We start from the raw sequence: 18,128 nt of genomic DNA, 5'->3' as shown, positions 1-18,128 counted from the left end.
ATTAGTTTTTACAAGAATCATAGAGTAATATCTTTCTGCAACACCACATAAACGGAGCACCCAATTCAGTATGATGCATGTCCTATTCCCCAGGGATTGGCTGGAGTGCCGGGTCAGCCAGGGGAACCAGGCAAAGAGGGCAAAAGGGTGAGTAAACACAAACAGTCCACCAGTTGTGTGGCCTGGTGAGTGGTTGTACTGACTGAGAGGACCTGGCCTGGGAAAAGGCCAAACAGCAGCTGAGTGGCTGTTGTTGTTGTTTTAGGGGAGGTGAAGAGAGAAGAGAGGGGTGGGCTTGTTGACAGTGAATCAATGGGCATCGAGGCCAACGGGGTCACACACGCTCACAGTTTGACCGCCATCACGCATTGTAGTTTCCAAAAAGGCCAGCTTGATTTGGGAGAGAGACGGTACTGAATCAACTGAAACATTACACCCAATGTATTTATTTGTCACCTCTGACTGTAATAACTGTGGTTATGAGTTGTAAACCAAAAGTATGTTGTGGTGGGCTGAAGACACGCAGCACGAATGCTGTTGTTCCCGACATCACAGCTGAAAGGCAATGTTGAAGAACAGGTGGAGAGAGTGTCCTTCTGTGTCCAGCTTTGTGTAAATACCTTCACCTGTGTCACCGTAATTAAAATTAGGCTCTTCCGACACAGTATTTCAGCTTATATTACAGAAAGCCAGCTGAAGAGCAACCATATGTAGATCTGGCAAATGTTCCTCAAGAATTCCACCCTTCTGTGAAAACACTCAAACTCAAAACCTGTTCCCAAAACATTAACAATTTATGACCTGTCATCAGTTGTATTATTTCCTCAATGGATCATTTCCCACAATGTATGAAGTAACATAATCAAACATCTGGAGCAGATGTTTCTTTTATTTTTTTATGCCGTTGACTCTGTACTTCATAAGCTAGCTGTTATTTCAGGCCTAACCTGACTGAAGTAGGGACATTGCGATAAAACTGTGCGCTTTCATTACGTTGAATCTTTCAATCATAAATGGTTTTGAGGAACCACTCTGCGTTTGATGTTGTGGCCTTTTGGTTTCCTATATACTCATAAAATGCACGGCACCAGTTGTTTCTTTGAATATGTTGTTGGTTCAGATCTATTAATACCTTGTCTTTGATGACTGGCTGACTTCATGGTGACTGTTGATGTGCTAAGGTTTCTGCTTATTCTTAGCTCAACGAGTCACATGTGGCCTCGAAGTTGTTGACCAATTGGTGTTTCAGCAGTTTGACAGCCTATTTTAGGAAGGTGGACATGTGTCATTATCAGGGGCTAGCTAGTGGTCAGCTGATACAGCAAGAGAATCTAACCCAATTAGCAACTCGTGTCCACGCTTTCAACTTATTGGTTGTACACGGAGCTGGAGCTGATATACAAGTGATGCAGAATATCTTGATGTAGACTGACCACTCCAAAACATTCATAGAATAGCTGGGAGTAGAAAGCTTTCATACGGTCTTAGATTCAAGCCAGACCATCCCTCGCACTGTCTACTTCAATTTATTGTTGAGAAAAATACAAGCACTCTTAGCCATTTAGATTTACTCCGAGGAGATGTGGAGGGCATATCGTTGAGAAGAGGAATGATGCCATACTCACTGATCCTTCTCTGAAGCTCAAAGCAACAAATGCAAGAGTAGGCATCATGGGCAGTCACCAAGCCCCCTCTGGGAGCCCATGTGTAACATTCACAGAATCCTGATTTTATATTATTCACTTGATGGATGACTAATTTAGTTTCTTAGGGTGGAGGTAAGAGCCAGCCATCAGCCACCAATGTGAATGGCTTGGTTTTATCTTTTATGAGTGACATTGGTACATAATGGCTGTCAAAGAGTATGACTTTGGGATTCAGTGGCACATTACAGCAGATCAAAAAAGAAGATGGGGAGCAGCAGTAAAAAAGAAGAAAAAAAAGAAGATGGGGAGCAGCAGTAAAAAAGAAGGAAAAAAAGGATATGTCCCCCTTGTTAATAATTTATTATTATTAATAATAATAATAATATATGAATAATCAGAGTGCTCTGATGATGTGCTAAGCTCTGTGTTGTCAATAATGGCTGACCCTGTCTGACAGGTTGAGGAGGCGAGACATGTTCATGCTGAAGGGAACAACCTTAGAATGTTATAGTTTTCAGTTTAGTCGTTTGTAAGCTAAGTATTTGGTATTCTCGTACAGCGTGCAGTGCAGAGAAGAGTCTCCCTGACACCCATCAATAGATCAATTTGAGGGACTGTATAATAAAGTGTTGTGTGCATGCAAAAGTGATGTGGGATTTGCAGAAAGCATTGCGAATGTACCAAATGACGTATTTTGTTACGCTCCAAATAGGACTGAAACCCTACGCTTGCTTGGTCAACGCAAACTGTTTCCTTGAAGCCAAAGTACACAGGAATGCCACGGCAAGCTTTGGTTTATTCATGTTGTGCCAAGTCTTCCCAGAATACTCTGCTCCGGTAGTTGGCACAGTGTAGTGCGTGGGTTCAGTGCAGGCATGGGTTTACTCCTGGGCAAGGCAGGAGGTTCCTGTGGATTAATAAGTAATCATTTTAAGGATTCCCCTTTTTCAAGGTGGGTCTTGGAATTTTGATCCATGCCTAACACCACGTTAAGCCTTATTAGCGGTATAAATGTACCTGTGTTGAAAAATAAGTCCTCGCTAAATATACAGTATGTCCCCAACAAATGCCCCGTTGATTCCCTTGCTTTGCTATAAGCTTTTGTCATACATAATGAACAGGCAGTTGTTTTAATTAATTAATTCTTGTGGAGAAGCCCTATAAATAGATTTTATTATTATTTTGGTTGGGAAACGATTAACTTTCTTCTTCGATGCCTTTTGGTGCATTTTTCTGAATCTAAATAATGTGAATACAACGCATTTGAAATAACTTTTAATCAGCTGGAGGCCTTTAATGTGTCAACATATCCTGGTGCCCTGCTTTGGAACACGTCTGACAGATGTGCTGCACCGTGTTTGTTCAGACATAATGTAGCTGTGCTAGTACAGAGATGATGAAACTCCAGCAAGACCTGGAGGAAGCGGAACAGTGAAACCGCTCTGTCTACGGGTGTGTTCCTTTCAAATGAATAATGCAGTGTGGATCCTCTTTCCGATTTATTCTTTTATTTATTTAAATCGAGGTAGTTGTTTATTTATTTTGCTTAAAGGATGAACTAGTTGGCACAGTTTACACATGATATGGAATGATAACTGGTGAGTTGTAGCTCAATTAAAAAAACCTGCAGGTATCTTTTCCTGTAATCTTTGATGCTCCGAAGACTTAACGATCAGGGAAGAGGTAACATTTACAACTGTCTGCCTTCCCATTGTCTACACTATATCTCCCCTAATAAGTGGCTCCTGTTTCTCATGGAAATATGTGTCTGCGTGCCTCAGCTGTGGATGTGTGTGGGTGACACTGTGCCACATGAGATGCCTGCTTCATATGTCAAGGAGATAGGAGAGGACAAAAGTCCGAATAATAATAAACAATAAAGGAGAAAAGGCTCAGAGACCATTACTAGCGAGGCCACACAAGATTACAGTGTCCCAAAGATCATCAATTATTCTTTGTGTTACATATTTATTTATTATACATTATTCCTAATTATAGTGATTAGAAGATACATGTATTCTATGTTAATGTTTTTCATGGACATTATACTATAAGATTACATATACCAGATGCAGGCGCATACGGTTTAGCTTTAATGCATTTATGTCCTGTAGACACCCAGCAGTATGTAGCCTTATATGAGTCTGCTTTATTTCCCAACAAGCGCACTGGTGATGCCAGAAGGCATGTAAACCTTATGCCATATGCAAAATGAAACCAGAGAATATATTTAGGTTCAGACAAGATGTTCACGTGTTGAGGACATTAAATAGACATTCCTCCAATTATATGGCAGAGATGGCTATTTGTAAAAGTCTATATCTTAAAATGTCATCTGCTGTCACATCGCATTCATCGGCATCCATTCACATCATGTGATAGCACAGTCCCAGATCACTGCACAACAGTAATTGTAGTGCTGGCACACTTTTGGTTCTTCACTTGTGTCAAAATATATAACAAACATCAGCGACAGCTGCCTGAGCACTTGCAAGTGGCATGGATAGAACCTGTCAAAACGGTAGAAAAGATTGTTTGTCTTGTCTTTCCTCGGCAACTGTCTGCTCCACATTTCCAAAGAAGAAGGAGGTAATTGTGTCTTTTGGAATTGATAGCAGTGTTTACGTTTTACATTCAAGCCCTGTGCTGAATGACTGAGACAGTTGTCTCAACGCCCTGACTGAAGGCAAAGGCATGTTTTCTCCATACATTCTGTTCCTTCGTCCTTATGCCAGCATATGTCTCAGAAGGTCATCCGTACACTGGCTGCTTAAAGGGCCAGCGTGGAGCATTTCAGGGATCTATTTGCAGTTATTGAATATAATTTACATGTTTTAATTAGTGTATCATCTCTTGAAACTTAGATGTGTTGTGCCTTAGTGGTGAGACACAGAGTGAGCTGGTCCTCTTCCTGGAGTCCGCTGTGCTTTTAGCGGCGCAGCTTTTCGGTTCATGAACTCACTGGACAAATCGTATCTGTAAGCTACCTCTGGTTTTCTCTGCATGTATTAGCTTGTGGTAACACCACCTCGGCCACCTGTACCGTGAAAGGCTGTGAGCAATACCTACTGAATAACGTCACCATGTCCAACACAGTCTTTGCCTCGATCAGGTCGCCAGCCGGGCACTCGACAATGACGTTGTTTGTCCTGAGGGTGATTTTTTAATAGTCACGATTGGTGATGGAAGGAATGGACATTGGTATTGAGTTGAATATCACCACTAGATACCTCTTAATCCTACACACTGTCACTTCAGACTGGTGGTTAAGTGTTTTCTTTCACACCAGGAAACCATCATATCATATTTCACTTGGGCCATTTTCTCTTCTACCAAATCTATTTCTCTCAGCACAAGGTGCATGGGCACACGGGCATTATCCTACTGGTGTTCTCTAGATGAAATAATGCAGATCAAAACATTACTGTCAGATTGGATACAATAACATTCATCTATCTTTTAAAATCAAATATATGTATCTTCGCTGCTCAAAAGCATTGGTCATATAACCTAATTTGGTTTGAAACAGTATGCTAGCTGTTCTCTGATAACCAAATGCATGCTGTAACTGGAATGTAGCTGCCTTTCCTCTACAGGGTTCAGCTAATGTTGTTTTGAGATAATTGAGCAACCACAGTATATATAATATCCATATTATATCTGATGCACTTGGCTCCGGTCCGTTTGGATCAGTCTGTGTCTGCAGGGCCCGAAGCAGGCAGTGACAGTGATGGGGAAGGAGATATGGTTTGGCGTGTGGGGACTGGAGCGGTTGGCAGCGGTTTCCTGCTCCATAGGTGGAGGCAGACATGAACAGCAATGCAAGTGTAACAGACTGTTGACCTCTACCAAAGCACCTGCAGGGTGAGATTATTAAGTAAGGAGTCCCTGGTGAGAGTACGAGCCTCCCTGCCAGAAGTTCTCCATGGGAGGCTGCCGCTGATTTGGGTGATACAGTAAATGCATAAATTAACAGCAGCGATTAGACTGGAGACATGCTTTTGGTTTCGTCCAGCTCAGTACACCGCTGTAATGATATGGTTCATTCATTTCTCACAACGGCGTTCAGTTCAGATTTGATCGGCCACTGATTTGCTTTTATATACTTTTGTATCTTAAATATAATTATTTATGTATTTTACATTTAAGATAAGGAAATTATAAATCATGGCTAAATGTAGATGTTCTGTACATTTATTTGAGGATTACATTTTATTCTTGCGGGAATGTATCACTTTGACACATTTGGCTTATCTTAAGTCATTATGCCGTACATTTCAGAAAACAATTTCAGGAACATTTAAATAGAGTACATCCTATATACACGTTCACATTTGTCAAATTCAGCGTGACTCAATTGAACACATAAAAACACACAGCACCCATAAAACCATGTATTTAACCATTGAGACACAGTTGGGGACCATATTGATGGTCTGTGTCTTTAGAGCAGGCTTTAACTACAGTAGCGTGATGTAAATATGTAGTTACAGTTTTGGCCCAAGCCATTGAAGCTCAATGGCAGAGAAACACGGAGACAAGAATTTACAGGTCAGCAGGGCTCACAGCTGAGATTTAATGGCAAGATTTACACTCTGTGTGATTTTACAAGCAGGGGGAGGATTCGTTAACCCTTCATTGAACAAAATAGAGTGGATCATTTTGCCCCCTTCCTGTCCAAACTCATGTTGAGGAAATTCAGAGAGCCGTGCTTTTGACACCTGTATTACACCAGGAGGTACACGCTTGCTCAGTGCACAAGGCAATTAATCTTGTCAATGTCAAGTGCATTGGGACAGAGGATGAAACAAAGATTTGACCTGATTGGCTTTGAAAAGCTCTCAGCTGGGAAAGAAGGGGGTTACAGGGGGAAGAGTTTGGCACATGCAAGGACAGATGCACAAAGCTTTGATTTATCTGTGTGACTCCCGTCTTTCCCCAGAGAGCCTCAGAATGGCCACATCCACGGGTGTCCAGAATAAACACACATTAGTTGGCCAATTAATTACAGGGGGCAAAACTTTGAGAGGGCCAATTTGATCGCTCATTGTTCACTGGATTTTACAGTCGCTGCGTGTGTGTGTGTTTGTGCATATGTCTGTAAGATGATACGTGTATGTATTCGTGAAAAAGCTGATATTTTACAAGGGGTAATGGAGGTCAACGCGACCTCTGAGCATTAGATAATCTTGCTCTAGTTGGCATGGACACGACCCTCATTCACACATCTAACGACTTTCTCAGAAGGCAGAGCTGTACCACACAACAGGGACACTGCAAGCGGTATGAACGTCCTTGCTGCTCCAGTGTCAGAACTCACCGTGGCTGATACCTTGCCAACATTTTCAAATGTTGTCTTAATGTCTGCCAGGTCATAGCAACACTAATGGGAGTGTCATGTGTCAAATAGCGTCGACTGAACTGAAACAACCCCACTCACTGAGGTATGTCAGTGGACAAGAGGTGACTGGCCCCTGTGAGTGTTCGAGGTGTCATTATCCACACCACGGCTTCAGTCGTACAAGCATTGGGATTTCTCTGGCTCCAAACAGTCTAGGAATATACAGAGACACTCTCCTTGCATTTTGCGTCAGTTTAAGGAGGAGACTGCGGTTGAGCAATGCTGTGAATGTAAATACCTCTAAAAGGGCATTTTGGATCCAGGATGCTTGGATGATTGAAGCATGCCCCGAGTAAGCTCTCTCTCTATGTCTGCCATTTGATTGGCCAAAGGGAGGGAGGGAGGCTAAGAGTGCAGGGGGGAAGGAGGCTGGACGGGGAGGAGATGGAGCTCTGAACACTGCAGAACATGAAGGCGCGGTAGTGAAAGGCTGCATAGCTGTTGCAGCCTGCCTTCCATATTTTTGATTCTTCACGCTCTCATCCTGCCCGCAACCAATTTAGATACATTCATCTGTGTCCACTTTAATGGCATGCCAGGGAGCAGCGCATTAACATTGGCCTGATACTATACAGATGGTTGTGTGTGGGACCTTAGTGTAATCTGTTATGCGTGGTGAGTGATATGAAGCATAAGACTCACCGAGGGCTACAGTCCCCGGAGTGAGCACCCTGTGGATCTTTGCACACTGTATTCAAACCTCTTGTAAAATGAACCAGGGTTTATTCAAAGTGCATTTTCAGCCTCTCCTATTCACTTGTTGGATAATGCATTAATGGAACATTCAGTATCTGTAAACATAGGACGGGAGCAATCTGCTCCGGATGAATAATATGGCCAAAAGTCCAGATGAGACTGTGAAATTTCAAAGCGCCAAGACTAATAATGGCATCCATTAGGAGATGAGAACATCCGAGAGGCAACGCCTGCCTTGTGAGGAGCCAATGCGACAGGCACCCAACTAGCATGGAAAGGCTTTGAAGACATTCAGCTGATAGGTGGGAATTGAGCTCATACACTCAAAGAAATGACTCATTGGATGAACTCAATTAAATTTTTGGCAGGTTTTCCATCCAATAATTATATGCAACTCCAACTCAAATTTAGCACATCAGTGCAATACAATGTAATTAAGTTAGTCCAACTCATTTGTATCAAATACATCTAAAATAAAATAACGATATTCATTAAATTAAATAAATGTGTGTTTGTCCAACTCAAAATATAAACTAACTAACAAAATATGCAAACTCCACACAGAAGGAATGCCCCAACTGGGAATTGAACCCACAGCCCTCTGGCTTTGAGGCGACAGTGCTAGCCACTACACCACCGTGCAGCCCTGAAAGTGTCTTCACCTCATGTAAACAACTCATTTTCAGCTGGCGCATGCGCAAAGGGTAGTCCTCAATGAAACACATTTATTTTGAGTTGATATGCACACCATCTAACCTAAATAAATCTAATAAATGAAAGTATTCATACATTTTGTGTTACACCCATTAAATATAAATATCTATTTTTGTAATTGATTTATTTATATGTATCAAACAATATTTAAATGTGTCACCTCGAAGAAGGGCTTGAGTCGTTTTTGTGAGTGTAACCTAAATAAATCCAATAAATGAAAGTATTCATACATTTTGTGTTACACCCATTCAATATAAATATTTTCGTTTTGTAATTGATTTATTTAAATGTATCAAACAATATTTAAATGTGTCACCTCTAAGAAGGGCTTGAATCGTTTTTTTGAGTGTAGTTGAATATAGATTCATCATCTTCACAGCATAAAAATGTAAACTCAGATCATCAGCCCTCTTTCCTCTCCTTAAGAGTTGTTCAAATCAATGATCTCTTAAAACTCATCAGTGAAGACGTGGCTGTTGTAAAGAGCTGTTCTGAGGCTCCCTCGGGAATGCCTCGGCTTAGTTTCCACAGACATCCACTGGCTGCATGTCCTGTGTTTGCCTTTGACTTTCGTGTTTGCATACTGTGTGGCGGGCGGGTAGGATTTTGGTGTTCGCTGAAGTAGCTCTATAATGGTTATTTTAGCCAATGATAGGCTGTGTACTATGTACACCTGTGTCCCCTTGTATTGTGTGGCAGTCATAATGCGGTGTGAAAATGATTGCCCCTTTCTCTCACTCTCATACAGCTACTTGCTCTTGTCTATTTCCTTCTTCTCTCTTTGTTGTAAGCCCTCTACAGAAAAATCTCCTTTACGGTGTTCAGTGCCTAATTGCCAGACTGCCTAATTAGGGATGTTACCCAACACACATCATACATTTATCCATTGAGGATGTTTATCCTCTCTCATAGAGAGCTCACAGCCTCCTCATTGGCTCTGTCCCCCACAGTGTACAATATTTGTGATGAAGCTAGTTTGCCATCTAGTGGCACATGTACAAATCCCCATTTAGTTACGTGGGATCTACGGTTGAGTATCTGTGAGGAAAGCCTTCGCTAAAAGCATTGGCCAATAGCCTATATGTGCAATCTTGGCCGGCTGAGCTGTGTCTTAAGTCGGCTGCAGTGTCAGCCATCTCTTTATACGTCCCTGAATATTTAGATGGCTGGAAGTTAAAGAGAGCATTGTGTGCCAGTCAGAATGGTGAAAAATGCTAAGCTGCATTTGAGCCCCTGCCAGGCAGCTGTCGGCTTTGCCGTTCTCTTCCTGCCCCAGCCGCTCCTCGTAACCCTCAGTAAACAACTGGAACAAATCCTATTTTATTAAGGCTTTTACCAAGTGCAAGGGATCTCTGCAAGCTCCAGTGCCCAGGCATTTTCTGAATTTGTGCAGTGTCCTAAAATGGCATCCATGGAGGGCAGTCCGAACTAGGGAACTTGTACTGTCTGTCTCTCATTGGATCCTGAATAATCTGAAGCGGGTGAGGCAATGGGTGTTTTTTGTGAAATTTTAAGCACAGAGTACAATCAATATTTACCTCCAGAGCGCTGATCGCTGATTTGACTCAGTGAAAAGGACTTCAGTGAGAATTCTGTCAACTGTAGCCGGTCGAGCTGCAGAGTTGGTGTGAATACTCTGAATATGTGTCCTCTTCTCAGCTGAAATCTTAAAGCTAACGCCCAGAAGCAGCTGGGCTCATGTGGTGTATGTGTGAAGAAATATTATTACTGTCAGTGAAACTGAGAAAGCATATTTGAGAGCTCTTTTCTCATAAAATAAAGAATAAAAATGAACAAGTAGATTATTTTACTGCAATACTTTGCAATATGTATTTAGGGGGAAAAGTATTTTACGAAACTGTGAACATGTTTGTAATGTTTTATGTCTTAATTCCTAATATTTTAATTGATAATTAGACACATACGGTTGCCGCAGAATTTTAGAGATTCTTTGTGAATACTTGTTGCTGTTTTTCGCTAGTCTTTCTGATTGTCATAGTTCATGGTGCAAACTTTTAAAAAAATTAAATCTGAAAATATTTGCAAGGGGAAGGGATGACATTTCAGAATTAATTACAGAATAAATTAGCTTTAGCTGGCAGTGTGAGTAATTGTATGTATCGTGTCTAAATCTGGATACAATGTGTGTTCCTGAGGGACCCGAGGTTTGACCGTAGAAATGAGGGGATAAAGTGCATCTGGTTGTCATTTTTTCAGTCCAGTTTTTTGCTCCACCTTTCACAGGCAGACATGCATTTTCACTTGGGAATAAATATTGTGACAGGCTGTGTTGTGGCAAACTGCCTCTGTGTATGTGTGTGCACGCCACACACGCACATGTGTCTGTCTGTCTGTGTTTGGGTCTTTTTTTTTGGGTGCGAATACAAGTTCACACTTCTGGATGTTCGTGTGTGTTTTTGGACAATCCAAATAATCCTTTGAACATCTGTGTGGACGAGACATTTTGTCTGCTTGCACACAGACAACAAGAACAGGAATCTCCACACCACCTACTCTGTGTTTGTTAAACGGCATGCGGAGGTAATGAGGAGCGTGTCTCATCTTCACCACTTTTGTCGATACATGTTCACCAAGGAAATCCAGCTGCGGCTCATAAACTACGTAGTTCTCGTTAAACACAGTACAGCAGTTAGACAGAAGGCTCAGGTGGCCGAGCACATGCCCCCGGAGGGAGACAGGACTTGGCTCAGGTAGAACGAGTGGGAGTGGCATGCGAGTTTTCAGTCAAGAAAGGGTCATCTATCCCATCAGCCTCATAACATTGCAGATGCACATGGCTTTGGTAATGTCAGATAGCTTCCCCTTGAGGACATTCAACTTATTCGTCACACGTAAGAAAGAGCAGTATAGCGTATACGATTTCTGTTGATTAGTCGGTCGAGGTGTTTTGTGTCGAACAGGCTGTGTTTTGGTCAAAATTGTTCAAAGTAAAGGATTTGGTGTTAAATTAATAACTGCTTGTGTACTATGTGTAACTTATTGGGAGAAACAGTTTCTCTTCAACTTCCAGGCCTTTCTAAAATGGTCATGTTGTGGCTCCTTCAAATACAAATGGTTAAAATTGGGATGTAAAAGTAGATTTCTAATTTAGCAGACAATGACTGTAAATAGGAAAGGCAGTGTGTCACTTCTGGGTTATTTCACCTTTTATCTTTACACAGAGAAAACAATCAAAGATGAGATATTGTGTTTGAAATAAGATAAGACCTGAAATATTGAAATTGATTTACCCACTTATAGCTGTCCCTGCATTAAAGGGAAAACTATCATAATCCGTCTGTGTGTGTCAGGTTTGAGTTGGTTCCTGTGTTGTTCATCTCTGGAGGCTCCACCAGTTTATCTACTGACCCCTCTCGACAGGGGCATTTTTCAGCTGGATTATGTGGCTTTTTGATGGTATATCTGCTGTATTGCTAAAAATGCAACACATGCTGGTCACTCCATTTTACGCCACTGTGTTATCCCAGTACGGGTAGTCAGACAGGGAATGTCCCCGAGAACATGTTGACATTTGGGAGAAGGATTATGGTGATATCATAAACGAGTGCCTCTCCTGTGTGTCACGGTCGCTGTTGACTTGACTCTCAGACTGGGGCTTGTGTTGCAGCTCTGAGCCGGGGCCACATGTCTGTGATTTCCTTTTACACTTTACAACTCACTGCAGACTTGAAGCCAGGCGAGACTGGGACCCATATGGATTATGTCGGAAGTTAGAAATACGTTGTCAATCTACTGAGGCATCCTTCTTACCACAGCTCAAACATACACTCCCTCTAGCTTTCCTGTCACCATTATTGAATTTCTAGTTAACATGGGGTGCTTTTCATACTTCTGTCATGTGGTTTGCAAGGTTTAGAGTGAAGCAGATAAATATTGCTTGTGAATATGTGTTAGGTCTTGCCAGCCCATCTTTGGTTTACTCAAGAAGCCAGTTCATCTGTCACTCCGACTCTCTCCTTTCCTCTCCTCCTCAATCTCTTCATCTTTCTCCCTCTCCTTCCCTCCCTTTCATCCCTCATTTCCTTCCTTGCATTCCTATATCTCTCCCTCCCAATAATCTACTGCAATGACCTGAAGGAGGGCTTCACACTGCAGCGCTCAAATAATAATCAGGCACTATAGGATGTTGTCAAATTTATAGGACACTGAGCGTTGCATAGCAACAGAGATTGCCAGGGTGATCCAACAGGCGCTGGAAGTTGGGTGAGGGAGGAACAGGGCGAGTGACAGGAGACGGGAGAAGGAAGGAGAGATGACGAGAAAAACAGGAAAGAGGGATGAGATGAAAGTAATGGAGTGATGACATTATACACAAAGGACATGAGAAATGGAGAAACCGAAAAGGAAATGAAAGCGTTCAGGTTTGGCTCAGCTGAAAGAAAAGATTGACAGGCAGTGCTGGCTGGTCTTAAGTGCTTTTCACTCTGTTAAAATTATAGTTATATCCTAGCTATCATCATTTCGACATATCCTACCTTGGCATACAAAGGTTGTGTTGAGTTTAAAAGTCTCTTGAATCAAGCAGAGCAGAATTAATGATCAAAGTGCAACTGCAGGCTGCTCTTTAGCTCTCGCTAAGAAGCATCCTTTTGTCATGTTGTCACACATTTGTCACGTTTTTCTCTTCATCGTACATTTCTTTCAATCTTTTTAGAAGTCATAATCATCAGTTTCAGTTTGCTGTTCATTCTTGTTGCCTAGAAACAGCTTTGGACTGAAGTTTACCTCTGGCATCTATCTTCTGGTTTTTTTTGTATACTGTCTTCACAACAAAAATATTTAAAAAAGAACAAAAACAATTAGACAGAACTACGGTGAAGTTTTGTATACAGGTGCAGCATTCATGGTATTTTCTTAAACTTTGGGTCATTGGCAGTCATGATAAACTTTCATATCCTAAAACTAAAACACAACCATCAACCTAATTTGAATGCGTGTGATTTTGAGAACAATATACAAAAATATATTTACCATGCCAATTGTTTAAACAGTGAATGCAAATAGGTCACCTTAACTCTGTGTTTCCTCCAGGAAAGCACGATTAAGCTGAAAATATGATATGATGCTTTTAAAAATGTTCTACAATGAAGACTAGCAGATGTTGACACTAGCCACTGACACAAATGGAAATACAACTACTTGGTACCAAAGATATTTTTATGCTTCCACGCCGACGACAGTCGTGGCCGGAGGCATTATGTTTTTGAGTTGTCTGTCCGTCCGTCCGGTCCATTCTTGGGAACATAAGTAATATCCCAGGAACGCCTGGAGACGATTTAAAATGTGGCACAAACGTCAAGGTGGAACTGATTAGATTTTGGTGGTCAAATGTCCCCACAAAACATGTTTATGTCAGAACTCATCAGTGTATGAGCGGGTCAACGAACGGCATGTAGTGTAAAAACGCTTTGGGAAGAATAGAAAGGCGATTACTAGTACAGGTCCATTTACCATTTACATTTTGGACACACATGGACAATGGACAATGGGCACTGCAACACGGCTGGATGGCGGAGGAATACAACTTATGATCGTAACTGTAGTTTTAGCATGTGCCAATACGCACGTATTTTTTCTCTGCAATGAAAACACAACAATAAACTGTGTAAAATAACTTCGGAAAGAAATCTCTTACATGATTGAACATGATTGTAAAATTACCTCAATTCCAAATGTCAGATTATTGCTTTAGGTAAACCTTTACAAAAGTCTAGGAGGTCCATACATGACATTTAGACTTGATCAAATCCTTTAAATGGCATCAACACAGAATTCGACTTAAACCCCTGAGTTAATACTCCGAAACACCTTGTGCGAGACTGTTTCAGCAGTTGCTGAAGTATTTGGGTGCTCATGGGCACTACGGCAGCTACTGGCATTTTGATTAGCTCAATATTGCAGAGCCAGTGTGTCCCTTCAGAGGCAGTTATCTCACTCGGTCACTGGCAGGTGTTTTAGTTTGGAGTCAACTGAGTGCAAACGGTGATGACAGCTGTGCTCCGGACTAATTATTTCTTGTCACTGTGCACAGATTTTCTGAGGATGGTGTGCTAACCAGAGGTCGTCTGTACAAAGACGTGTCAGTCTAACCCCAAAGTCACCTGGTGTCGTCTTTTAAATGGATGGCATTATAGTGAACATGAGTGTCTGAGCTGTTGGTGTTTATGAATATTAAATGAACATCTTTTTTTTTCTTTCTTGAAAGTAGGCATCAATTCGACATTTACAAATGTCTTTCAAACAATTAACACCACATCTGCATATTCTCAGATGATGCTCATCTTATCTACACATATCTATAGAAAAAAGAGCAAAACATAGGACAAATAACAAAAAAGAGACAGAATGAAACGAAAAGAGAACAACGTCTAAACTAGGGGGTGATCCATTCTCTATTGTAAATTCATCAATTTATGAAAACAAATTCAGGTCGACGAGGTGTTATGAAACTGTTCCAACATGTAGTTGACAGATGCCGTTATCTTCTCCATGTTATAAATGTCCATTGTAACGTCCATCCATGGATGCAGAGTAAGACTTTCTTGTGATAGCCATTTCCTGGTGAGAGTCTTTTTGCCCGCCCCCAGAAGTTTATTAAATATTTGTCGCTTTTTGACAATGTTTTAGGTAAATATCTCAGATGCATGGTCTTTCTCTTCAAAGGTATTTCATCCTTAAACATGTTTTGTAGGACGGTGTGTATCCCTCTCCAATAGTTTGTATGAATATCTTTTCAAAGAAAACTACGGACATGGACTTCCAACATAGGAAGTTTATCTACATTTAGCTTGAACTCAGCTACATGTGGCTAACATGAAAACACCCCGTTTATGTCAAAAGGGGAGACAAAGGGCCCCTGTCACTTGAATCGCTCCAGATGTTACTTGTTTGCAAGCCGAAAACAGAAAGGCCATCAGAAAGAGTCCGGTGTTCACACCAACCCAAACGAACCTCACCAAGAGTTTGGTTGAACCGGACTAAATAAGGCTGGTATGAATGCACCGTTAATATAAGAAACACCTCTTAGTACAATGAAAAACAATTCAGCAGCACCACCAAAAAACGGCCTTTGAATGGCCATAAAGTTTTCAGTTTCAATATAAAATTAACATTATGATCATCATGAAAGTTTCATTTATGGCAGGGCCATTACAATGCATTCGTTTGAGGTAGGTGTACCTCGTTAACTGGCAAGTGAATATAAATTCAATGTATCTCTCATGTCATAAAGGCAGTACGTCAAGATCAAACTAAGTATGTGTTTTTGTGAGCTAAATGTACGGAAGGAAAGAAGGAAGGAAGGAAGGAAGGGAGGAAGGAAACAAAATTTTTACTAAATGGTGAAATAAAGTTACAAACCAAATCGATTCTTTGAGAACTAAGCGTCATGTTGTTTGTTTTGATGATAATATGCAAATAAGTGGACACAAAATTAATTTTGCGTTAAGAGGTTTAGGGATAAATGTGGAGAAATAATTTAGAAAACTGCATAATTCACAACCTGCTTGGAATAATAGCATATGTAATATTCATTAGCTAAATTACTTATCTATGTAATCTGCTTTTGTTGTTGAGTTCGGGGGAGAAAGGGCAGCGGAGAGCGATACGACTAGAAAAAACAAAACTTCATGCAAATGTGGCAATTATTCAATGTCAGCCTTTTCATTCACAGTGAAAGATATAAAAGAAAATATCATGGTCCACCCTCAATAAAACAGGATCTTTGTTTGTGAGAAGTAGACTTCTACACAAAGGAGATGAGTTGTGAATCTGCACAAGCACTAACTGAATACTTTGGTTGCCAGTCTGACTTTTCTGTTCGGGTCGATCGCTAACCAAACACAATTACATTCAGAGTTTGTGCCAACGCCATATAATGCTCGTCATTTGAGGAAAAAGATTTTAAGGTTTAAAGGTGCTGTTCCTGCTCGTCAACGCAGTTCCAGCAGCTCTTTTCAATTCATGCTCACATTAAAGCGCATGTTTCCTCCAAGCCACATTAACACAGATGATCAAAAGGCGCTGGCCAAGCCTTTGTTGGCACATCAAATAGCATGAACAGAGGAAAGCATGCAATTCCCAAAAGGAGGCACACACTGGTTCCACTGTGTCATTATTAAGGGCAATATGTTCTACACTACACCTTGGCTTCTCCTGTTTTCCTTTATTCCTGTGGACGACAAACAGAAACACCAAACAGCATCGAAGCATGAGCGCACATACAAACAGATGATTAAAAGCAATCGCTCTCTGTGTTCCTTCCTTTGTTTTGTTTTTTGCAGGCAATCGTACACGTCAAATTCGACCCAGTTAATCAAAGTCTGCATGCATGGGGTTTCAGACGGAAAGATTTGGGGGCGTTGCTTTGGGATTTTTTTTCACCCGCCTGTGATCCGTCGTTCTCTATAGTTCTAACTCAAAGTGTTTAATGCCAACCACACTGATACGTACAGTAGGACGGATTTACAATGTTTCAATATAGCTATTTATTAGACGATGAACTCCTATTAGAATGAGGTAATCATGTGTCGCCATAGTGCAGATATCAGCATTGTCTCATACGTCTGCCGTTGATTACCCTGTTGTTCGGTGGATTGATACGGGCCACAGCATTACCATCTCCGAATTCAGTTGATATCACATCCGTCTTGTGTGTGTGTGGGAAAGCCAGCTAATTCCAGGGATTCCTTATAACACAGGGCCAGTGATGCTCTGCCAGTTTACAGGATAGCTATAAGGATATCCACAGAGCGTCATCCTCTTTTTCTCTCAAGGACATAAACCCTCCAAATATACATGATACCAACTTCGGTTTGGTTCGGATCGCATTACATCTCATTACGATATCAGCTATTCGAGCCTCACAGACTTTCAAGCACGAAGGAAATGCCTTAAACAAGCGAATATGGTTACAAATGGTCGCTTCCCCCTGACCTCATTTTGCATTTCTGGACAGCACTGGCTGGCTTGGTCTGTTTGCAGCTGTATCTGCTCCTTGGGTAGATTGATGCACAGAGGGACTCGCAGCTGGAAAGGAGGCAGTAAACCAGAGGAGGGAACAAAGAGTAGTGGGCCGCACGGGGTGCAGCAATTAAGCTGTTGTCTTGTTGTTAATTAAAAGCAAATTAGAGACTGTGAGTTGCTGTCTGGCCTTAATCGCTGGCAGCATGTATGCCCAACCACACCTGTTGTTTTATCTTCATTCACTCATCGTAATCTTTTTTCTCTTCTTCTTCCTTAGGGACGGAGAGGAAAGACCGGGGAGCCAGGACTCAGAGGCCTGCCTGTACATGATACACAGTAACACAGACACATACATACACTTTGTAGAGAGTAAGGAGGCTCTCATCGGCAGATACACGAGCAACTATATAAAAAACACATCCAATGTATTTTTGATATGAATTAATATTAATCAGGCATTGAAAAAAACTGTAGTGATTTCAAATTAAACCAAACGACCAGCACATTATTTTCTAATGTCAAAATCAATTTAATTTGAACTATTTGACCAGGAATTCCCCCTGAGATTACCAGTTTCTATTTCAGTTGAGACTTATGGCTAAAAGTGGATACATTGCAAAAGCTGCAAAGTGATCATAATTATAAAGGCAAACCACATTAAAGCAAACAATCAGCACAACATACAT

General features: G+C 41.3%; 2 protein-coding genes across 8 annotated transcripts in view; one reads left to right on the top strand and one right to left on the bottom strand.

The window, feature by feature from the left end:
• Nucleotides 1-18,128, bottom strand: part of LOC130206856 (cilia- and flagella-associated protein 46-like) — a 233,052-nt gene that overhangs the window by 13,222 nt on the left and 201,702 nt on the right. The gene's annotated exons all lie outside the window — the stretch shown is intronic.
• The window catches only part of LOC130206845 (collagen alpha-1(XIX) chain), a 93,259-nt gene that overhangs the window by 33,220 nt on the left and 41,911 nt on the right, over nucleotides 1-18,128 (top strand). For all 5 annotated transcript variants that reach the window (XM_056435049.1, XM_056435047.1, XM_056435048.1 and 2 more), the window contains 2 exons: nucleotides 94-147; nucleotides 17,720-17,764. In XM_056435049.1, the coding sequence (XP_056291024.1) occupies nucleotides 94-147; nucleotides 17,720-17,764 (99 nt within the window). The remainder of the gene's footprint in view (nucleotides 1-93; nucleotides 148-17,719; nucleotides 17,765-18,128) is intronic.

The sequence above is a fragment of the Pseudoliparis swirei genome, chromosome 17, assembly GCF_029220125.1.
Source record: "Pseudoliparis swirei isolate HS2019 ecotype Mariana Trench chromosome 17, NWPU_hadal_v1, whole genome shotgun sequence".
Taxonomy (NCBI): Eukaryota; Metazoa; Chordata; class Actinopteri; order Perciformes; family Liparidae; genus Pseudoliparis; species Pseudoliparis swirei.
The sequence above is the reverse complement of the archived record's forward strand: the minus strand, read 5'-3'. Positions and strand labels throughout refer to the sequence as shown.